The sequence below is a fragment of the Diplotaxodon limnothrissa genome, linkage group LG11 (genome assembly GCF_057381915.1).
Source record: "Diplotaxodon limnothrissa isolate DT_005_m linkage group LG11, D_limnothrissa_male_GT1.1, whole genome shotgun sequence".
Classification (NCBI taxonomy): Eukaryota; Metazoa; Chordata; class Actinopteri; order Cichliformes; family Cichlidae; genus Diplotaxodon; species Diplotaxodon limnothrissa.
In genome coordinates, this window is record NC_140606.1 from 30,309,527 (window position 1) to 30,331,888 (window position 22,362).

At 43.7% G+C, this 22,362-nt stretch overlaps 1 protein-coding gene across 2 annotated transcripts in view; it reads right to left on the reverse strand.

Moving 5' to 3' along the window:
- nbeal2 (neurobeachin-like 2) overlaps nucleotides 1-22,362 on the reverse strand; it is a 32,374-nt gene that overhangs the window by 1,493 nt on the left and 8,519 nt on the right. Inside the window, exons 6-54 of one of the 2 annotated variants that reach the window (XM_085366597.1) lie at nucleotides 22,132-22,214; nucleotides 21,339-21,424; nucleotides 20,921-21,224; nucleotides 20,666-20,772; nucleotides 20,186-20,272; nucleotides 19,302-19,385; nucleotides 18,992-19,090; nucleotides 18,194-18,849; nucleotides 17,960-18,092; nucleotides 17,663-17,782; nucleotides 17,230-17,560; nucleotides 16,909-16,991; nucleotides 16,709-16,801; nucleotides 16,315-16,486; nucleotides 15,008-15,141; nucleotides 13,136-13,295; nucleotides 12,705-12,807; nucleotides 12,373-12,523; nucleotides 11,980-12,135; nucleotides 11,699-11,858; nucleotides 11,116-11,204; nucleotides 10,294-11,007; nucleotides 9,976-10,157; nucleotides 9,649-9,805; nucleotides 8,466-8,609; nucleotides 7,496-7,819; nucleotides 6,073-6,222; nucleotides 5,831-5,988; nucleotides 5,583-5,707; nucleotides 5,378-5,495; nucleotides 5,116-5,273; nucleotides 4,903-5,036; nucleotides 4,641-4,748; nucleotides 4,453-4,548; nucleotides 4,222-4,346; nucleotides 3,995-4,135; nucleotides 3,777-3,907; nucleotides 3,579-3,688; nucleotides 3,348-3,465; nucleotides 3,138-3,235; nucleotides 2,922-3,035; nucleotides 2,740-2,823; nucleotides 2,516-2,625; nucleotides 1,710-1,882; nucleotides 1,528-1,622; nucleotides 1,285-1,401; nucleotides 605-766; nucleotides 358-506; nucleotides 108-243 (exon numbers count right to left, since the gene is read on the reverse strand). In XM_085366597.1, coding sequence (XP_085222723.1) covers nucleotides 108-243; nucleotides 358-506; nucleotides 605-766; nucleotides 1,285-1,401; nucleotides 1,528-1,622; nucleotides 1,710-1,882; nucleotides 2,516-2,625; nucleotides 2,740-2,823; nucleotides 2,922-3,035; nucleotides 3,138-3,235; nucleotides 3,348-3,465; nucleotides 3,579-3,688; nucleotides 3,777-3,907; nucleotides 3,995-4,135; nucleotides 4,222-4,346; nucleotides 4,453-4,548; nucleotides 4,641-4,748; nucleotides 4,903-5,036; nucleotides 5,116-5,273; nucleotides 5,378-5,495; nucleotides 5,583-5,707; nucleotides 5,831-5,988; nucleotides 6,073-6,222; nucleotides 7,496-7,819; nucleotides 8,466-8,609; nucleotides 9,649-9,805; nucleotides 9,976-10,157; nucleotides 10,294-11,007; nucleotides 11,116-11,204; nucleotides 11,699-11,858; nucleotides 11,980-12,135; nucleotides 12,373-12,523; nucleotides 12,705-12,807; nucleotides 13,136-13,295; nucleotides 15,008-15,141; nucleotides 16,315-16,486; nucleotides 16,709-16,801; nucleotides 16,909-16,991; nucleotides 17,230-17,560; nucleotides 17,663-17,782; nucleotides 17,960-18,092; nucleotides 18,194-18,849; nucleotides 18,992-19,090; nucleotides 19,302-19,385; nucleotides 20,186-20,272; nucleotides 20,666-20,772; nucleotides 20,921-21,224; nucleotides 21,339-21,424; nucleotides 22,132-22,214 — 7,822 coding nt within the window. Of the gene's footprint in view, nucleotides 1-107; nucleotides 244-357; nucleotides 507-604; nucleotides 767-1,284; nucleotides 1,402-1,527; nucleotides 1,623-1,709; nucleotides 1,883-2,515; nucleotides 2,626-2,739; nucleotides 2,824-2,921; nucleotides 3,036-3,137; nucleotides 3,236-3,347; nucleotides 3,466-3,578; nucleotides 3,689-3,776; nucleotides 3,908-3,994; nucleotides 4,136-4,221; nucleotides 4,347-4,452; nucleotides 4,549-4,640; nucleotides 4,749-4,902; nucleotides 5,037-5,115; nucleotides 5,274-5,377; nucleotides 5,496-5,582; nucleotides 5,708-5,830; nucleotides 5,989-6,072; nucleotides 6,223-7,495; nucleotides 7,820-8,465; nucleotides 8,610-9,648; nucleotides 9,806-9,975; nucleotides 10,161-10,293; nucleotides 11,008-11,115; nucleotides 11,205-11,698; nucleotides 11,859-11,979; nucleotides 12,136-12,372; nucleotides 12,524-12,704; nucleotides 12,808-13,135; nucleotides 13,296-15,007; nucleotides 15,142-16,314; nucleotides 16,487-16,708; nucleotides 16,802-16,908; nucleotides 16,992-17,229; nucleotides 17,561-17,662; nucleotides 17,783-17,959; nucleotides 18,093-18,193; nucleotides 18,850-18,991; nucleotides 19,091-19,301; nucleotides 19,386-20,185; nucleotides 20,273-20,665; nucleotides 20,773-20,920; nucleotides 21,225-21,338; nucleotides 21,425-22,131; nucleotides 22,215-22,362 lie in introns of both variants that reach the window. The other variant, XM_085366596.1, reaches the window with a different exon arrangement.

Here is a 22,362-nt window from a genome sequence, read left to right on the forward strand (position 1 = left end):
GATTATCATAAGAAAAACCTTGTTTTCAGCAAATATTTAGCATACAAGAGCCTCCTTCCCACACCCCCACTCTCTCACATCTGACAGTTACCACTCCTGCTTCTCACCTCCTCTGGTTTCCCAGCCCCCACCACAATTAACTTCCCGTCTTCTAGTCCCACTAGGATGTGGCTGCACTCTTTGGTGACAGACACACTCCTCACAGTGACCCTCAAGGCCAGGGGTGTCACCAAAGCATCCAGGCTGCAAAAGAGGGAAGAGTTAGAACCAAACATTTTTTTGCTCTGAAGTTTTGTGCAAATGCTATAAATTAGCAGCCTTTAAATTAACATTGCACCGTGTTCTTCATCTCTTTACCTGTATAAGTCCCGAATGTGGAGGTTGCCTTGAATAGTTCCCAGGATGACATATTCAGACACCAGGTGGAGTGCAGTCACCTGCTCCTCCATGGTGAAAGAAGACAGCAGACAGCCGTTCACTGAGTAAACATGAATGGAGTACTTGCCCTGCAGGAATAAGCAACATTTGGATAGTGACATAAGCGGAAAGAAAAAAGGAGCCGTACATTCGAATGCATTAGAAAATATATGTTTACTGGACGTGCCTTCTTGTTGGAGCGTTCCTCCAGAGACGTCTGTACCACAATGTGGCCTTCCATTCCCACCTGTAGCCCGGAGATTTGGGCGGGTATGCAGCTTTCGTTAGGTGGCCGCAATGTTCGCAAGAACTGGCCTCGTCGGACTGTGTGCACTATCACAGTTCCATCCTGGCACACAGGAAGCACAAGCAGAGCTTCATTAAAGATCCAACAGCACTTCAAGCTTAAACCTGTCATCTTGTCATGCTGCGAGGTGACAACTCTTGGCGTAAGAAGTCAAGTTTAAGTTCCTGTAATAAGAGCTAAGAATTGCAGACCTGAATTTTCTGTTTGCCCCCTGAGGATTTGATGCTATTTATTTATATAAAAGTTTGAGGGGCAGCTTGGCAGGATGCCTTCTGTGCACTCTAATCAAAAAAACGGAGTATTTCCAGAAGGGAGAACACATCTGAAGCATACTATCTTCTGTTGTATGCTACATGTGCAAAAGATCAACACTGGGCCACAGCCTGGCTTGATTTTCTGAACGTTGCCTGGACTTCATGTGTGAAACAGATCTAGATCATTTAATAATGAGATACTTTTTAAAAAAAATCGCTGGCATAACATCTTTAAATTTCTCTCTTAAATAGTAGCATAAGTACTTTTATTTCATCTTTAACACGTCCACGTTTTACATCTCTGACCTTTGATCCTGAGACAGCCATGTCCAGTTCAGTGCTGATGGCCACACAGGTTACCTCCTGGTCATGCCCACAGAGAATCTGTACTGGCCGGGGAGACAAGCTGCTGGAGAAACCACCCTGAATGACAAAAAAAAAAAAAAAAAGAGAGACTCTTTGCGTGAAGGCTTCATTTTGAGCACAGCTGCTTCTTAGTGCAATTTACAACTGCTGCATGTGAGTGAGGCTAAGCATAAAGATGATCACCTGCTGTAGAACCTGCCACACTATACAGGATGTGTCCCTTGAACCAGAGATGAGGTAGATGCCACAGAGATCCAGAGCCAAGCAAGTAACAACGTCTTCGAAGAACACACAGAAACACAGATAAATGCGCAACAATGCAAAATACAAATATTCCTTTAAGACAGATAACCATCAGAACTCACCAACGTGCCGGCAGATCCTTCCAACCAGCTTGCCTTTCGCCAGCTGGGTGACGCGGAGACTGCAATCCCAGTGTCCCCCGCTGAACAGCAGGCGACCATCATTAGACACGACCAGCACCTGAGCGCTGATGTCGACCCCAGGAGCGAAAGGTCCGCTCAAGAAACGCTGAGTTCTGGGACACAAAGCGGGATTGGAAAAGATCAAAGCGACTTCGAAACAAACAACAAGAGCAAGCTGTGGTCTAAATGTGGACGATTTATAATGTGCCATAAAACTGTCACGACTTCTGCAGATTACAACCTGTGTGAAAGAAAATGTTCAAATGGTTTTTATCGTTATTTATTTCCTGCTTCCTGATCCATGGAAACGATAAGCTGAAAATAAGATCCAGTAAAGCAAATTTCAACAAATTAAAAGGAACTCTGAATCATCACGGACGAGGACAGACAGATGTTGTGCTTCCATCCAGCTATCAGGAATTTTCTTTATCCTGGGAAATGCTGCAATGAGTGCAAAACATTTAAATTTAAGCACAAAGTACCCAAAGTAATCTTGTCACCATTTCTGTAGAGTCAGATAAGGATCCTGTACTTCAGAGGATCTTCTCAGAAAAGAAAAAAATAGCAGGGTAGTGTGATTTCTTCTGCCATCAGCTTTTAAATAGAGCTCTTTTACTGCTTGCCACACCTGCCTCTAGAGTCCTGCAATTGGGCCCTTATCAGGACATTATTACGTGTAATTTACGAACACTTTTCTCCCTAGAAAATGGAGTTTCCATGGGTGTATTATTTGTTAAGGCACTCACTTAGGATTATTCATCGTGGGGTCTTTAGAGAAGGTGAAGTAGTTGGCGATGTTTTTGTCGTACGGCAGCCAGTTGTGTGTCCCTATCAACCCGTTGGAACTGACGGTCACCTACAGAGGAAAAATCATCTTAATGCAAAAGTTACACCAGCCTTTTCTCTACTATCTAACACAAATGTCTTACTGTTGCTACTGCCTGGGTTTAGTTATGAATTTGGTCCTTACCAGTATATCTGAGCCCTGGGTGATGGAGCGGGTCTGTGTCTTTGGTACCACAGCTTGGACCACAGGAAAGCCATCACTTACCACCTGAGGCACACACGAATAAACACATACACATACACAAACATGACTTAATATTCATTATTTGAGTTGAGGAATGAGTTTAAAAAGATTTTAGGCCGTACCTCCTTAAATGGCCGGAGTTTTTGGATATGTTCAAAGATATTCAGGGGGAGAGTGTCCAGACGGGCCTGCCGCCTTGATGCGTTCTCAGCTGACATGCGAGGCGGATGAGGCTCCTGATTGGACACAAATGTGTTATAACACTGCTGCTTTTTTTTTAAACAAAAAGTCAGATTATTATTTATCTTGAAAAAAGCTGTGAAATATTTTGAGTGTACCTTAAGGAGCTGACAAGGTGTCTGTCCAAAGTTGCTGATGATGCCCTCCAAGGCCTTGCGCTCATTCTCATTGGCTATTGCATCCAGATCTACTGCACCTGCACAGAGGTCAAGAAAACTGTAAGAAAGAGCCACAACCAAGAAAACAGAATAACAATTAATGCTGAGTGAAGTTTCCTCTTTTTTTCCTGTTCTTTATTCTAGCCTTACCCTCATAAGTACAGTAGTAGAAGACATTGAGGGCATTCACTGCCTCTTCGCCTCTCTGCTTATAACCAAAGATCAGGTCAATCCACTCATGGAGGTGATTGGACACGTACTCAGACTCCTACAGTTTAAGATAAAAGAAATTACGTTCTTTAGCAGTTTCCTTAACAAAATATTCTCACAAGAAAATGCATGAGTAAGTTTTAGAGACACAGGATGTTTGTGTAGACTCACCAGGGCTTTCTTGTGTTTTCTGATAAAGTCTTCCCTTGATGTCGCCCAGCGAGGCAGCACAACATCTGTCACAGGCTCCTGAGATATCTGTAACTGGCCTAGGTCGAAGCCTATAACAGTCATGGAGCAGCTATGAGTTAATATTTTTCATCTTTAAGCATTTATTTGACAAAATATATATATATGGGCACTCTTTACCGTTCATATTCTGCAGGAATTCTGGGAAGTAAAAGAACTCTGGGATGAGCTCTTTGACATCAGCTGGACTCTCCATGCGAGCCTGCCAGGCTGCTGCCACCGAGTGGAACTGTCTGTCAGAGCAGTCAAACCTAAACAGTGGCAACAAAGACCTGTGTGAGAAAACAAGATACCAGGAAACTCAAGAAACTCCTGAACTAGTCAGCACTCCCACCCACTTTCCACTCTGTAGCTGGATATGCAGGGTGGTGAATGGCTCCATGCGGATCATGTAGTGCATGACTCCTGCTGCATTAGAGTAGTGTGTGCCATAGTGGAATTTGTCAATGGTGCCCGTTGGGTCCTCAAAGCTCTCATATCTAAAGAATAAAGAAAAATATGTCAACAAATTATTTATATTATCGATTCAGGTGGTAACACAGGAACTGCTTCAAGACCCACTTACTTCTCTCTGACATTCTGTGCATGACGTGGGTTGACCACACCGATGGGTTTGGATAAATCCCTGAACACTGCAGGGTCCTCCAGATCCAGAACAGTAGAGGTGTAGTCGCACAAGACCCAGGGAAACTGAAGAGAAACAAAAACACACAACTCACTGTAGCATTTGCTCACACTGAAAGTGCAAACTCTTTGGTGATAGCAGTGGTAGCAGATACAAGTGCGGCACACTTACCACAGGGTACTGCGACAGGTCGTTGTAAGTGCGTCCAGCAATGGTGTTCAGTTGCATCAAATACTCAAAATTGGAGATCTCTCTGCACACCCATTTCTGTTAACATCAATACTGGACTGGTCACAAACATGTACATGATTGATGATCTTTGTCTGAAGAATGTCTGAAGAAATGATATGAATTAAGACCTGTGTGAGCCCAGATGCCTTCAGCAGCTCTTGGGGAGAGCGGGAGCCAAAGTAAAAGAGGTTTGGAGGCCGCAGACCGAGTATCCTAGAATAGACTTTGTTTCGTACCTGAAGGGTGAGAGATTGAGAATCTTAGAGAGCACAGAAGCCGCAGTTTCATAACTTCAAAAGCACAGACTTCACTGAAACTAAACAGCAGAAGCTCTTTAGTTTCAATTATGGCTGCAGCTTCCTGAGCAGTTCAATTTAAATCAGGCGTCACCTTCTTTTTGAAGTTGATGAAGTAGTGAGCCTGGTCGATGAAGAAAAGCTCCAGTGCAGACCTTCGCAGGTTGTAGCGCCTCAAATGAACCTCTCTGAGCTGTGACAGAGGTCGCTTGAAATCAAACCCAATTCCTGGGGGGACACATTTATTAGTGACCTCAGCTTGGACACGTGTTTTGGTTTTTTTTCCACAGTGTCAAAGATTTCTCACCCTCCTCTGTCTCCTCTTTCTCACTGCTGCAGTCATAGAAGTACAAGTGATGTGTGGTAACCTCCAGACGACCGGGAACAACTGCCACGATGGTGATGAGCTCACAGTCTTCAGACAGAACCAGCTTTTCTTTCTGGCTCTCGTCTTCTCCCTCCGCCCTGCGAGCATTGAAAAAAAGTACAGCTTCAGTGGATGTCCGTACCTTACATTTTTTAATACTGAAACCTGCAGCAGAAGGTGGCAGTAGCTCTGCAGAACTCACGTCTTATCCCAAAAGAGAAGGTCCTCTTCTCCTAACTGATCGTCCTCCATGTCGCTTACTTTTGCTTCCTTAGCAACAGCCAGTGGGAGGGGTTCGGAGCCACGGGGGCTTTCAGCTCCTGATAATCACAGAAATATGGCAACGTGGTGAGTGCAGCTTTGTACTTTGAGAAAAAACACTCACGTGCTTACAGTCTGTGGCATACCCATGTTATCCCGCAGGGCGCTGGCCTCGCTGTGTGGATCGTAGTTATAGTTGGGCACAAGTTTGAGGCGCATCTTTGAATATGTCTCTGCATTGGACAATTTCCATTTTACTTCCGGCTGAACTCTGGGATCAAAGACACAAAGTACACATCAGAACATTTTGGGTAGTGAGCACAGTAACAACTTAGTCTTAAAAATCCACAGCTAAACATGATATCTTGATCAGAGCTGAGAGGAGCTGTCGTACCTGTTGGCCCATGCTGCTCTCTCACAGGTCAAAAGCCTGCGGAGAGACTTCCAGTGCAGCCACACCACCCCCTGCTGGCTGGAGCTCTGCTTCTGCCAAATGAGGTACCTGTTGTTCTCAGTCCGGGCTCGCTTCAAGCAGGGATCCACTATTGCCTCCTGTTTTTACAGGCACATGCATGAAGTAAACGATGCGAAACTGTATTTCGGCAGTTTGCAGTGCGAAGGTCGTAAGGTCTTAACCTGAAATTTGGATTTGCTGTCAGATCTTTCTTTCTCCTGTTTAAAGGCTGTACTCATCAGGTCATCGAAGCACGAGTTCCAGAAATTGGACATGATGTCATGGCTCCTCCCAAACGTGTCCAGCTCGTACTGCTCCATGGTGGGCTGAACCTAGAGGCGCAATTGAAGTAAGTATAATGTGTTTATAAAGCACATTTAAACGCAGCTTAAACAGAACAAAAGCCGTCTCTGTACTAGGAAAGGCTTTGAAGCCAGACGGAAAGGATTCCAATATGCTATATAAGTGCAAGATAGGACAAAAACACTCTGGACCGCAGCACGTTTAAAACACAGAGAGACAGTGTCAGAGTTTATGCAGGAATTAATGATACTCTGGTATTGTCTCCCAGCTCGGACACTGTTTTTGAAGTGGTTAATAAAAGCAAATAAGCAAACTGATTTTGGTCACACAGCCAGCACACTGGTCATCTTTGAGAAGTCAAAAATTATTCAAGGTAACACTCAGTCATTCAAACTAAATATTTTCAGTAATTTCAACGTGTTGTCGCCTCTTGGCCAGGACTCCCTTGAAAAAGAGGTTTTTAATCTCAATGGGACTTTTCCTGGTTAAATAAAGGTTAATAATAATAATAAAAAATATCAAATATCATTTCAATTAGAGAGCTTGCACATTAACCATGACAAGAACATCATTTTGGTCAGGACCAATATTGTTTTATTTAGGGCAGCTGTGGCATAAACCTTCTGTCGTTAACCGTTAAGCACTGCGTATTAAGATTCTTACTGCTTTAACGCTAAATGCTAAAACTGTAAGCACATTTACAACAAACTGTTCTAAAAATAAACTGAAAACACACTAAGACAGACGGTATGTGATCGCTTTCTGCATGAAAAAAGCGCCCTGGAAGTTTCACGTTAGCCAAAGTTATGCCATACTGGTTAATGTACTGCGGGATCCGTATACATAAGTAATCTAAACGAAGCAGATTTATAAACACACACTGTCACGCAGCGCAATGATAAATCAATGCTGAGCTCAGTGTGGAGTGTGTCTGTTTGGCATCAGTTCATGAACTATTTAAGGTGCAAGTACAAGCATAAACTAAGCTCTGCCTAAAATACCAGGCAACATTAGGGAGTTTAAGATTGCCTTTTCATTTTTCTAAACTTGTGATAGCTTTTCTTTTTTTTTTTAAACTTTGCATTAGATTTCTCAGTTGCCCACCGGGAGGTAACTGGTAAAGCCTGAAAATAAAACCGCAAATATTCCTAAAGTACACAAACCTGACAGAGAACAGAGGCAGCCGTATCAGAGTGCACGCTTTATTAAACGTGCTTAGTGAGGAGAACAAGTTCTCGAGACTCCCTAAACAAAAGATAAATGGCATCTATTTTTAAATGCCCCATTTCAGCGGACACTGACCTGCTGCTGGTAAAAGCCTTGCCACTCCAGTGTTTGACAATAGGCCTTCAGGTCCTGGGCGAAGGTGGTGCTGCCGTTGGTGATGGGCAGGTTGGGCAGGAGCTTCTGGAGGTTGACGGGGTCGGCGTGCTGGTCAAGTAGCGTACGCACGATGGGCACAAGGTGGGAAAAGGTCTCTGGCTGTCCGTAGTTGGTGTTGTCCATTGCACCACCAGGCCACAAGGGGGAACCAATCCGCCCCAGCAAGAAGCACACCTCTTCCCAGCTCAGGCAGAGCACAGTCTGAAGAAGGCTGTGGAGCTTGAGATAGGCCATCTCACTCACCTGATAAGGGGAAACAGACACATAGATCTCAGAAAGAAAAAAATAACACTAATTTATTATTATAGGCACATTTTTTATGTGTTATATCAGTATTTGATTGAGAAGTTAAAAAGAAACTGGTTAAAAAGTCCCTCAAAATCACACTTGTGTACATAGCAAATATCCATGACTACCTCCAAACACCTGATTCATTTTACTTTCCTTAGTAGACCAAAAATTGTGATATGTGTCAAAGTGCAATTAAGTTAATATATCTTTAAAGTGACAAAAGGGGGAATTGCACTACTTAGGAGATGAATGAAACCAGCAGCATGTAATGGAAAGCCTTATGGTCAGTTCATTTAACACTGCTCTCTCTATCCTACAGCGAGAACAGCCACAACAGCCGTGATAACTCAGAGAGAAGCTGCCCTTTCATACAGAACACTCCCTAAAAAGTATGACTGCAATATCTTTGAACAGAAAGCCATAGAAGGCCTGGTATTTAAAAACTATCTTTATCTGGGTTTACTTATCATGATAGGGACTGTAAACCTTTACAGTTCTGCAAAATTCAATGTTGCAGGTGTTTGCGTTGTGAAAGACATGCTTGGTGAAAAGTATTTGACATATATGGTTGGTGCATAATATCGTGGTTGCAGCTGACCGTGGGGTGCTGCTGTTGGATATATCCGGTGATGATACGCAGGCCGATCTGGGCCATTTCCTTCAGTTCAGTGTTTCCTGGACTTCCAGGGGTGCTATGCCAGGCGTTTAACTTGTCCAGCAGGTTCACCACCCCTTCAAAGATCTGCAACAGAACAACAACATCTGTCAACAAAGAACTCAAGACAAAGCCTAGACCTGTTTCCACACCTTGCAGCGTCTATAAAAATCCAAAGCCATTCAGTACAGCCTGACTTTAAAGGTTATTCAAATGCAAACTTCTCACCCAACCACGCCTCTCCACCCTTCAGTAGAGCAAGTTCCACATTTAGTACATGGACTGGTTCTTATATAGTACTTTTCTAGTTTTCAGGGAAAGTCTGAGAATCTTTTTTGGAAACACTGATTTATTTTCTCGCTGAGCGTTAAATGAGAAAATCAATGGCTAACGTAGCTGCATCGCAAAATAATAAAATCTTCCTTTAAAACAACAAAGGGTCAGTCATGACTCAGCATGGTGTCACAGCAGGCTTTCTACCAATCACAGCCGTTCCTTGCTTGCTCTGTCTACAAACCAAGGTGTTTTGGGGTAAGCCACTGTGTATCCCTGTTTGATTCTGATGGGAGATGAGCACCTTGTAGTGAGAAACACATTATATACACATTATAAGTACTTTGTAAAAAGGATCATGAAGGTGGAGCACATTTACAAATTTTATGACCGTTTCTTGGTCTTGGAGCAGTCACAGAAACTGCCAGGCCACCTTTTTCTAAAAACCCTGTGCTAAGCTAAGCTAACGTTACTGATCTGTACTAGCTTGAATTTTATTTTGAAATTCAACTCACATAATAAAGAGATAAAATAAGACACAATCATGAGGATATTCAGTAAGCTGATTATACTTAAATTGAGCACTTGTGCTTTGTGTTTAAAACTGAAGAATTTGGACTGATAAAGAGGAGAAAATGTGACATTATTTGGGCTACAAATTGGCAGGTTTTATTAAGAGCATATTTTTTCTTGGTGTATTGATTCATTTTGCTTATATAACCATAAAATATTAAATCAAATTTGTCAGGGACTTTCTTTTGTCTTTGGTGTTTTTCACTTATGAGAGTTAAATACAGGCTTTCAATAATGCAACACTTGAATGAGTTGCTGTTACATGAATCAGCTAATATACCTTTTCACTCCACAGCGCGTGGTTGTTTGTACCCTCTGCAAACAGGAAGTCCTGCAGCAGCCTGAGGAGCCGAACGAGACTGGGACAGAAAGGCAGGAACGCTCCCTGGGCGTCCCTCAGGTCTGACAGTGATGACTCCAGCATCATCTCCAACAAGCTGATGCACAAAGCAGCAAACAGACTTTGAATAATTCACTGCATAACAAGACGGTGCTTCTAGATATTTACAATAAGGTGATACAGATGAAGGAGTGGTTTCGTTTGTTTTTTCAGCTGCGAGACAGGCTCACTCCTGGTGCGTTTCTTCTCCAAGTCCGCGTAACTAACCTGCGTTTGATGTCATCGGGAGGGCGGACCAGCTGGCAGGAGGAGCCCAGTTTGGTGAGAACAGAAAATACCTGTCCTCGCTCTCTCCACACCACATCTTCCGCGCCCTCCGCTCCGCTGCCGCTCCACAGGACGGAGAACACGATGTTGGTTAGCAGGTTGCACAGCTCCTCCTCAGGGGTCTGCTGCAGTGTGAACAATAGCTGGTAAATGGAGCTCAACAAAATCTCATCAGATATCATAGACAAGGAACGAGATTTCAAAGCCTGGATTTACATGCTAAGTGCAGTGAAACCCGCATTAAGGGAGCAGGCATACCTGTGGGTTGGACGTGTTGGAGATTGTGTCTCCAGTAGGAGGATCGGTCCCATAGCTGGTGTCATCCAGCACATTGGACAAACTGGAGCTCTTCCTTGGTCTGAGCGGTGGGAATGGTTTGTAGTGCTCTAGAGGGGATGGTGTGTTGGTCAGACTACCAGCAGGTGTGTGTGTGCCAGTCTCTCCCACACCTGGCAAATCCAAATCAAAAGGTGATGTACCGAAGGGGGAGAGCGGATGGTAGTCCCTTCCCTCTTCTTCATGGTGAGACGAGGCGATGTCAACGGGATTGGAGGTAGAGGATGAGTGGCTCCCCTGATCCACCGAGTCAAACGACTTGAAATGCAGGGAGCCTGTGAAGTTTTTCAGCGGGCCTCCGCCTCCACTGGGAGGCGACTGTGATAAATCCGAGAAACCCTCAGAGATGTCCCGCTGTCCACCTTCATCCTCCTCGTCCTCATCCTCGATTTCCTGCGAGGTGCGGTAGTTCATGAAAATGTCTGTGCGTGCGTCCTCTATGACCAGGGATTGCTCTCTGCGCAGAGGCGGCCGGTAGTTTGGTTCTGCTGGAGTGTGGTTGCTCGAGTCGGCAATGGTGGCGGCGTGGGCCTCATAGGACTCTTTCACATAGAGTTTGGTGAGAACATCCTGCCAGCCAGGCTGCTTCGCAAGCTGTTTCACGTGATCCTCATTGGAGTAGATCAGATGAAAGAGCTGGGGTAAAACAGAACAAGAGCTTTTCATTACTGAGAATAAATCTTTTGGTGGGATAGGAGGGAAAAAGCCAGTTTTATAAGAGCACGACTTCTTAGGCAGACTGACCTTGCGACACACGTCCAGTCGGACAGTAAGTTCAGCTCGATGGGACAGACAGGCCACAGCCAGGAGGTCTCTAAAACTAGGACTGGCATCTGTGGAGCAGCAGTTAATTCATTGGTTTCATCATTTCAAGCTTGTTTTAATGGAAGGAAGTTATTGCTGTTTATTCAGTTTGTTTGGTTAGTCGATTCAAGGCTGGGGTAGGCAATATGTTTTCAGCGTCACTTTCAAACAGAAACCTGCAATCATTTTTCAGCATATTGTATCTGAGAAGGTCTGGGAGGCATGAAAAAGCAAGCTAGGCGAGTTGGGAGAGAGTTTCTTTTTTGGACTTCTGCCTGCTGCTTTTTTAATCTTACATACATTTATGAACCTTTAGTGAAACATTCAATTTAATTCACTATTTTGTCATTATTAGAACGTTTTATAACTATTATTATATTATTTTCTCAAAGCATTACAAAAAACAGGACTGACCACTGCACTTGATTTTGGGCTAAAGCGCAGCTTTCTTATCTAAACATCAGATAAATGTTTTTTGTCATCCATTTCCATCATAAAAGGAAAACTCTTGTGTTTGTATTACCTGTAGCGAGGACCTGCTCGTACAGACACCGGACAGTGGTCATGGTTACGGGAATGTTATCAAGACAGCAAACAAGTCCACGATAGCCAAAATCCCTTAGTTTAATGCGATGCTTGTTGCGCTCCGACACACGCTCGCTCTTGAGGATCTTGTACAAAACCTAGAAGGTAACCACAGGGAAACTGTGAGGATCCCATTTTCACAGTTTACAGTACGATGCACATATCTGCTGTTTAATAAATTGCAATATGTTAAGCAGAGGTCCGGTGACTGGATCTCACCCTGAAGACCCTCTCTCTGGCCTCATCCCCAAAGCTTGGATTGAGCAGCAAACTGTACAGCTGCTCCACGCCCCACTCCAGCAGCACTGTCTGCACCTGCTCGCGAGGAGGGCTGCTCCTCAAGAGCTCATACAGCACATCCAAGGCCTTCACCACCTGAGTGAGAGAGACACGGGAAAGATGTGAAGGAGGAGGTTGATGAAGAGCCAAGAAATGTGGAGTAGGGAGGGTAAAGTTTGAAGTTGCACAAAGAGCATTTCGAAAAGTGCAGATATACCAAAACAACATATAAAGAAAAAGAGATTAGGAGTAAAATATTACACGGAAAAGGTCAAATGATAGCAATTTTAAACTCCTGAAATAAAAACAGCTGTAAAACATGCGAGTTATTACCTGCTGCTCCTCTCCTACAGTCAGAACGTAGGCAAGGACGCAGTGAAGCTCCTCTTGTGTAGGAGACTTAAGAAAATCTTTCAGCAAGGCGAAGAGAGAGGTTTGAATCGTCTGCTTCTCATCAGACAGAGAGCTGCCGTCTTTCTCCACACTGTGACCAAAGATATTTCAATGAATTCAATGAAATCCCATCTGAGGAACAACGTTTTGGTATCAAAGGGGAGTGAACAAAACACGGATATTTACAATAACCCGATAAGAGTGATGAGTATTTTTGAATACACTAATCATTTACCTAATGTGACCGTTCATCATCGTAACAGAAGGTTTACCTGTAGTATGTTCGAACGGTATCCAGTATGTACTGAACGCCGTACTTCCTCCTCATCCGCTGCTTGCTTTTGTTTATCACAGACTGCAGGTATTGTATGTGTGCTTTGGGAGACAAAGAATACTTTTGTCATCTTCTTTCAGGCTGACATTTAGAAATGTCAAACTAATATGCAAGACTGTGGTGAAGAGGAGCAGCAATTTATAACACGGGGCGTTGAAGTGGTGCATCAGTCACCGATTCCCTTTTGACCCGTCCCACAGCCTGAACTTGAGACATTAATGTATTCAGCCCCCACTCTGTTGTGCTTTGACCCGTCTCCTTCTCCTCCCACCATGTGCACATGTATAAAAAGGGACACAAAAAGCTTCGGCAGACATTAAAAGGTTCACAGGTGCATTACTCCACAACAAGGGGCTGCTTGTGGCTTACCCAGACAAACAGCAAAGTGGCTTTTGGTCCAGATGCGGAAATTAAAGAGCAGGTGCTGGTAGAGATGCTGTAAGAGCAGACTGTTGCCCTCATTGAAAACCTGCTCCAGCAGCAGCTGACATGCTATTAAAACATTCATGTCCATCATACTGCCTGGAACCTGCAGAAGAAACAAGCAGATAGCAGTTTGTATTAAAGTTCAGTTTGCTTTCATTTATCTGGATTTTTGGGAATGAAGCCCCGTTTAAATAACACTAAAAAAGAAGAAGAAGAAGAAGAAGTAGTGTTTGTTTACTGTATATAACACTTCTATTTGTGAGCCACTGCCACACTAATAAGAAGTAGTTTCCTTACAGGATTGAACACATTTAAACATGCAATCACTGGCCACTTTATTAATTACCCCCGATTGTTAATGCAAGCATTTCAACCAGCCAATCACATGGCAGCAACTTAATGCATTTATGCAAGTATGAATGGTCAAGATGTCTTACTTGATTTAAGAAACTTTGAATGATACTTGACTAAGAAATGGAAACCTACGATTTGCACAGGCTTACTAAAACTGGACAACAGCCTACCTGTAATGTTGCTGACCATGTCAATCCTTTCATGACCACAGTGTACCCATCTTTTGATGGTTGCTTCCAGCAGGATAACATGCCATATAACAAAATCTCAAATCTGCTTTCTTGGGCATGACAACGAGGTCATTGTACTCATATGGCCTCCACAGTCACCAGATCTCACCTCTGGGATGCGGTGGAACAGGATTGTCACATCATGGATGCGCAAACAACAAATCTGCAGCAACTGTGTGATACTATCATGTCAACAAAGACCAAAATATCTGAGGAATTCCAGCAGCTTGTTGAATCTATGCCACAAAGAATTAAGGCAAAAGGAACTCCAACCAGTAATAGGAAGGTGTGCCTAATGAAGTGGCTGATTAGTGTATATGGCCAAGATGGCACAGAATGCAAGACCTAGCTAGGTGCATTGAAGAATTACATCTGAGAATACTCAAGTTCAGAGCTTAAACATACAGGAAATTATCACTGACCCGAAGAAGAAAAAACACTACTGTGGCTGCTGAATCAGCACTGTTGTAACTCGGAAATACGCCACATTAATCCGTGTTTTGTTTGATGCAAGACAGTGAGTGTTTTTGTTTAGCCCTTTTCAAACATGTAACATTGATCAGTCTGACATTCACGCTCATCGTGTTTTTATTCAGACATTTCCTCAAAAGTATGTGTGCCACAGTACTTGTGCAACATCTGCAACATATAATGCACCAGAATAGAGCTTTTTACCCATATACTACTACACTTTATAAAATATGCCACATCCTGTATGTACTTGTGCATCCATACATACTTTAGTAGAACAAACTAAATAAACTATAGCTTATACACTCTTAGTCTGTGCAAAAGTTCACCTGTGTAAAGTTAAACACAAGAAGACTGTTGAAAATATTTAAAGCAGGAGACTCTGAGACATGAGGCTAATGTTTCCCATGTCACTGTGAGAAAAAGTAAACACTACTCTGTCCTTAGATATCACTAAAAAAAAAAACAACCTTACTGCAATTCAGCACTTTCTCAGGTCGTACAGCTGCTATCACCACTCTCATTCAAAGAGTGACTGTGCAGTCTAGCAAACTCCATACATTCACCCCACATAATCATTTGATACTGTCATTCTGAGAGAACCGCTGCTCTTTCGACAACACTAGACCCGTTTATTACACGGCGATTACGCTGCATCAATACAATGGAAAAGGTCAGATATTCGCTTTCAGATGATAATCAGTTCTTCTCTCATTTAGTTCCCACTCGATGGAATGGATAGCATGTGAGGGGAGCTTACTTTGCTGAGCATGGCTCCTATGATGCTTGGGCCGTGGCAGTGCAAGAGGCTCTCTTGATTAACGGGGTGTTGGCGAATCAAGTTTTTCACCATCAGCAGGAACGCGGCGATGCTGTTTCTCTCTAGTCTGCCCTCTGTGAGAAGAAAAATAGGGCAAATCATTTTTTCCGGTGTTACCGGCAGTCATCATTTCGCATTACCAGGCACTTTATTGACATTTTCTAATCTCATGATGAGTCATCCGACATATGTCAGATTATATGTTTCATTTTGTTACATTTTTTCCAGTCTTAGGTGAACTGACCTACTGACTTCTCATCATTATGCCCACATAGATTCTGACATTTAACCTATTAGGGTTGATTGCACAATGCTTATTGTTTGTCTGCAACTTCCTGCTTGTCATTGCATCGTGCACTACATCTAAGCTCTAATTTACTACTAGTCAGGATGTCACTTATAGATTACATCTAAACTAAATTCAACAGGAAATAATGAATATTTGTGATACTAGCTTTGAAAACTATAAACATGCAATGCTTTCTGACCAGTATACATGCAGTGTATGCAGACATGCTGACAGCTTGGTTTAATTTACTAAAGTTTTAAAAAGATTACAGATGCTACCTCAGTACAGTGAATCTAAATGTTATTTCATTCTCACATTAGTTAAAAGCTACATTTAAAGTATTTTACATAGTTGCAGGATCATACTCTGGCTTTTCAAGGCACAGAAAGTAGCTCCAGTAAAAGTATACTATATGGAGTGTATGTAAGTACTGGGCCACCTACAGGAGCTGCTTGGCCATGGAAACCCATGCCACAAAGCTGCCGGCACACAGTTTTTATGCTGATGTTAATACCAGAGGAGATTTAGAAGTCTGCATTTATTGAGTTTACAGAGAATTGGCAACATTTACGCACCTGTCTGTAACTTTACATGGTCTAAAACTTCGTGGATGAGTTGCTGTGTTTCCTGAATGCTTCTACTTTCAAATAAATAATAACGCCAGGAGGGAAGACATTTTATAAACTGAATTGTTGCATGCTGGGATCCTATTACACAGTGCCACTCTCTAGTCAGTGTGATCATTACAATAGCCCTGTGGCTCTGGGACTTTCTTGAGAACAGCAATGGAAGACGAAAAGCAGATATCTCAAAACCTGGGCAAACAAATCGAAGACTATCTATATGCTACTAGAGATTTGTGAGATTCATTTTGGCGAGCGAGCTATTTGATTGTATGCTATAGCCGCATATAATACACAGAGCAGTAAAAAATTAAATTAACTCAAGATTAACTGACCTGCAGATTTGTTCAGCGGCAGCAGCATTGCAGCAGGGCCTCTGGGGGAAGTGAGTTCTGGCCCCAGCAAGTCTGAGATCTCCTGACCTCCATTGTAAACTTGTTCAGCCTCACACACCTGCTCAAGCAGGGGCAGCAAAACCCCCATACCACCGACCACGTTTATAACATCCTGCAGGGACAAAACAAAATAAATCACAATCATAAAAAAAGAAAAAGAAAATTAAACCATGACAAAAATAGCATTGTGCAGTGCTCAGTGCATTATTAGTACAGTATAGGTAAGAGTTCGCAGGCATATAACATGGGTAGTTATAACACTTCTTACTTGCCATAAATGTGAGATACAGTTTCAAAATGAATACAATACATTTGAAAATGCTTCATATCTAACCTTGATGTCCCAGTTCACCACCCTGTGTCCTGTAAGCCTGCCATCATAATGGTGACTGGGTGCCAGGTCCAGACATATCTGATTTTTAAAGGCCTGAAGAAAACATACACACACACATGCATAAACAGGAATAATCTGTACTGTTTATAATTCACCCAATGACAGCACTGTAGTGCAATATGAAAGTTTCAGTGAGGTACCTGTGGAGTGTAGTACAGCAGCAGTTTGCTATTGAGTTCAGACAGCTCTCCTTCCACTTTGAATAAGGACACGTGATTGGGGCCTGTGATGAAGTGTAGAAAGCAATGTAGGTCATGAAATATGCAAACATCGCTCGGTGCACATGTAAAAAAGCTACTCTTGTTTTCAGTGTGCGCAGGACTAATCTTTCAGCAACACGTCTGAGAGACTGTGATTTTTCTTTACTGCTGGTTTCCTGAATATTTGATTGTATGCTGAATTCTGGCAGAGGTGAATCCTAACTTACACTAATACTCAAAGTGATTAAGAACATTTTGCACCTGCAGCATGTAGAGCTCTTGTTTGGGTTTGCTGCAGAGCTTCGTGGCAGATGAAGGCAGTGCCTAGGAGCCCATCCAGGGATGTGGGTGTCCCCCACTCCGTGTCCTGCAGTCCTGCTGGGATTGTGTGTACTGGAGAGTCTCCTATGGACCCCCAGCGGCCACCCGCAAAGGAAGCTGGGAAGGATTGGGAACGGATGAGGGAGGGGGCATGGGAGGGGAAGGCAAACTCAGGTGACGGAGTGGAGGAAAATGATGTGGGCAGGTTAGGAGAGGTGGTGGTGGTAGTGGTCCGATGGCCTGCAGAGCCGATGCAGCAGGATGTAAAAGGCTTCAGGATCAGGTTTGGGTGGGGTACAAAGAGAAGGAATTAGAATGATAAGGAGGAACTCCTCTCTAATAATAGAATACATGCGATGCTAGTTTCAGTTACCTCACTGAAAGATGGAAAGCGAAGCTGTGCGGTTTTACGCAGCTCCCCGTCGATGTAGATAGTGACCAAATTCTGACCAAAAGGACGGCGGCCTGGGATGTGAACTATAGCCACTGAATGCTGTGAATATAGCACAGCAAACACACGTGTTGATGGAAAAAAAAAATGCCATGCTAAAAGTTTGAATACTACAAAGGTGAACATTATGAACATTAGTTCAAAATTCACAGCAACTTTATTCTCAAGAGAAAAACTCAATTTATTACATCAGATATACTCCAAGGTGTCCACACTCACCCAGCACGAGTCAGCTAGTGGATAGTCTTGCAGAGCAACAGCCATGTAGTCTTTCTTAGTGCAAACAGCCACCACCAGCACGCCCTCCATGGTGAAGAAGGCCTCCAGTCCAGTTCCACTCGCTGTGAAGAAACTTTACAGAAAAAAAGCATCTCAGTCAAGCACTTTAGTCCACAGCAATAAATGTAATTATATCGTGTTGTTACTTTATTGCTCACAAATGTGTCCTTTTACCTGTAGAGCTGTTTCCTGCGTGGTCCCTTTCCCATGTCATGCTGAGTACCCATGCCAGAGCTGGCAGCAGGTTTACGGTTGTTGGAGAAGTCTGAGTGAGAAGAGGGGAACTCCATGTTAAGGCAGAGCCAAGCGTGAAAAGCAAACCCACTGCCTGGCCATCGCTGGATTGAGGGCACCATGATCCCTGCCATCGGGGGTGTAAGATCAAAATATTGCAAGGCACTGTCCTTTCCTTCTCTGGCTGCCATGGCTGAAAGCACACGTATAACGCGAGTGCAGTAGGGGTGGACCCTCCCTGCCAGTGCGCCGTTGTCCTGGCCAACCCTGAGGAGTCTCAAGAGACTCTTCAGCTCCTCTGGTTTGAAACATAGAGAGCCCAAGTCCTGCAAGAGGCCCAGCAGGGAGTCTGCACACTGCCTGTCCAGACACTGGGGATGGGAGAGCACCTGCAGCAGAGCCCCCACCATGCCTGCTTCCACAGCCACCGTGCGACAAGACAAGGAGCCACCGCAAACGGTAGCCAGCCACTGAGCAACCAACAGCTGCAGGTCCCTCTGACCTGAAAGGTCAGGCAGCCACTGCAGGAGCAGGAGCAGAGGCTGGTCGTTACTAATGCCAAGGTGATGAGCATGGGCGTGCGCGCCCTCCACCGCCTGGATAGAAGACAGAGAATAAGAAATAAAGGATAAGATATAGACAGGTTAGGCTAATGACTATAACACCATTTAAACTGGGGCAGTTTGACTTCTACTGTCTCTGTACTCATTAAGGAAAATGAGAAAATTCATATTTCACCATGTTCATCAGCTCTTGCAGAAGCCTTTTGGTGGGTTGACCTTGACTCTTCAGCACGTCAAATAGCTGGGAGTAGCCAATCCTCTCCTTGAAAACCTCCTGAGGGGAAGTGAGACAGAAATAGGCTGGAGAACGCTGTTCTGCAGGGGATAGCTAGCTGGCACACTTCCATATATTGGAAGGAAATACAATGAGCTTTCCCCACATTAACGGAAGGAACTTTCCTGGTCAGCAACCAGGAATTGTAACATTTGTAGCGTTGAGGAGAACATGCAGGTTTTTGTCTAGAGGACATCAAGGAGGGCTTTACCTTAGCATTGGGTGAGTTACTCATTATAGCTGTGAGGACTCCCAAAGCATGAACTGTAATACTGTCTGACCCTTTCTCCCAGACCTGTATGAAAAAAAGGAGGCACAGTTGATTAGAAATGTGCATCATCATGAGCTGGCGCCAAAATTTCCCAAAACAAACTAAAAGTAAACCCTACACAAAAGCTTCAACACATGAATTTTGCACCAAATATCTACAAATTGTAAGAGGAATTTTATTAAACAGCCCTCTTTAAAAAAGTTTTTACACCGTAAGTACTAAAAGTAAGCACACAGTTGAACAAGTCACCAAACAATCGCCCCGTTGTTAATTACTGATAGGTCTCAGCATGCAAAACCCAAAGCCAACCAAAAAAACCCGAAAAAAAAGAAAGAGCTGAGGCAATCCTCAACTACTGCGAGAAATTAAGCAACATCAAACTCCAGGATAGGAGCCAGATCTTTTATACAAGCACCACCAGTCACACGTCAGAGCAGTTAACGCATGAGGAAAAGAAGGAAAGACGTGCACCCAAAAGCAACCATTTCATGCACTATGAAAAACACAGCATGCTCTTATTGCTCAGTGCTCATTGCTGTCAACAGGGAATTCAGCCTATTTACATCTGTGATAGAAATCAACATAATGCCTGAAATAACTAAGATGAGCTGTGACAGGACACTTGTGTGATGGCAGATAAAAAGAAAACTCGAGACGGCAACTATCATGTACAGCCAGTGCTACCTGCTGTATTTACAAATGAGTGTAAGCCAGACTTCCTGCCCTAAGCTTCCTGTTTAAATAGCTCAGAGCAGCTAACGAGTGGAGAGAGCACTGAGTTTCCTGCTGACAGTCCAATAGCAACACAGAGTGGGGGAAAGTACCTGGTCCACTTCGACCTCAGTGAGTAAACGCGTGGTGAGGTCACACACAACCTCACGCTCCGGCCTACGCCTGTTGCTCTGAAAGAGCTACAGGACATACAAACACACGCAGGCAGACACGCACACACAGAGAGCACAAAAAGACAGACAATTAGACCAAAAAAGAAAAAAAAAAAAACTCATCCGAGAGAGGCAGAAGAGACAGGTGTGATCCTGGTCTCTCTCAACAGATGCAGGGGTACTTCTTTATCAAAGCCAAGTGACGGACAAGTAACATGGAAGCATGAACATTTGTGATTTTTTTTTTTCAAGGTAACCAAAGAAGAAAGAGATTAGGCGGCAGATGTGACATTTATGAGAACAACAGAGGAAATAGACGTGAGACAAATAAAAAGGTGACAGACTGGTAGGGAGGCTGGTTCAGAAGAGCACAGAGATGAAAGAGCAGACACAAAATGTTTTTAAAGGACTTGCTCTGACCTTGCTGTTCTGAATGAGTCTGAGGATGTGTTCAAAGCAGTTGTTGTTCAGGAAGATAGCTTGAAGGACTGGTCTGTCAGAGCACTGCAGGATCTCAGGAATAGCAGCTAAAAGTGACAACAATAGGGTTGACTCATCTTATTTATCACACACTGGGACAATTGATTCTTGCCCTTCATACCGACTGAGAGAGATCAACAAAAAGGGAACAATCTGCACCCAGGCAGAGTTGAGACTTAGTGAATGTGCTCTTACTTAGCATTTGGCTCTGGAGCGAGATCAGGCTGTCTTCCCAGGACTGCCTGTCTTCCTGATCGCTGCTAAGTGGACGGTTCCAGTTGAGGAGCTGGAAGTAGTTCTCCAGGATGGTCCTGATCTCCACCTGCCGCTCCACAGGGCTGCTGGTGTGCAGGAGATGGATCATCGCTGTCAGGCACTGCAAGCTCAGCCGCAGGAGTCTGGTGTCCTTGGGTTCAGGGGAGGTCCGGCAGCACCATGCTCGCAGGACCGAGAAGAGGTCATCCACAGAGTAAGGAGTGATGGAAAGAAGACCATTCTTCTGCAAAAAACAAGGCGGAGCGTGACTCTGACTCACTTGTATTTTAGTTTGACTGTCTACTGTTTTTCCTCAGACTGCTGAGTGATTATTGATAGACAGGACAGAGTAGCAGACCTTTCCTCCACTGATGACAGCGCCTTGGAGATGAGCCAATCTGAGCGTGAGGAACTCTGGGATCTTCTCGCTCTCCTGCAGACTTTCTGTGTCAGGAAGCCAAAACAATATTATGTAAGACAAGCTAATACTGGAACCACAAGACAGAAAACAAACGCAGTGCTCTCAAAATATAATTAAATTAAAGCAAAAACATTTTCTTTTCAGCCTCTCTAGTTTGTTTCTTTCCCTAATGCATACTGGGACCGATTCCAGGCTCCAGTCACTATAAATAGCACACGGGGCTATAGTAACTGACCAACAGCAAAAAATAAATAAATGAAAGGGAAAACTTCATACCACAACGCCTCAGAAAACGTCCCTTGGAGTGCCTTCTTTGTTTTACAGTTATGCAAAAGAGAAAAGCCTAAGCCTTTCTTATAGGCTCGGTATTACACAAGTAGCCCCTTAACATTGCCAATTACAGCTTGGTATTATGATAATCCTCCTAAAATGTGGACATACTGAAACTTGTCCAGCCTGAGATTTCCCACATGGCTAACAGATTAGAGCAAACGTGACTCTATAATTACTAACGCTTGGACAGCTGATTGAGACCTGATAATTAGACGCAGAATAACTGAGTTCTTTTTACCCGAAGTAAACATGCTGAGAACTGAACCATTTCTACATACACATATATTTTTTCTTTTTTATTCCCAGACAGTGATTCACTTGGAACTGTTTGATTCTTGTGGTATGTGAAGCCTGACAAAGATCAGAGTTGCAGAACAGCTGAAAGGGAGTGTCTCACCATGGAAGAGGGCAGGCAGCTCTTCTGGCAAGGCCAGCGGGGAGAACTTATACTTGTTCCTCTCCAGCAAGCTCACCTCCTCCCTGTAACACACAAAGACTCGAGTCACCACGCTCCCATTCACATCACGCCTAGTTAGTGTGCGGCTGCCACTCAAACCGCTGGTACTAATGAGGTTTGTTTGACTTGAAGGCTTAGATGCAACAAGATGAGGTGTTACTGTGACAAAAG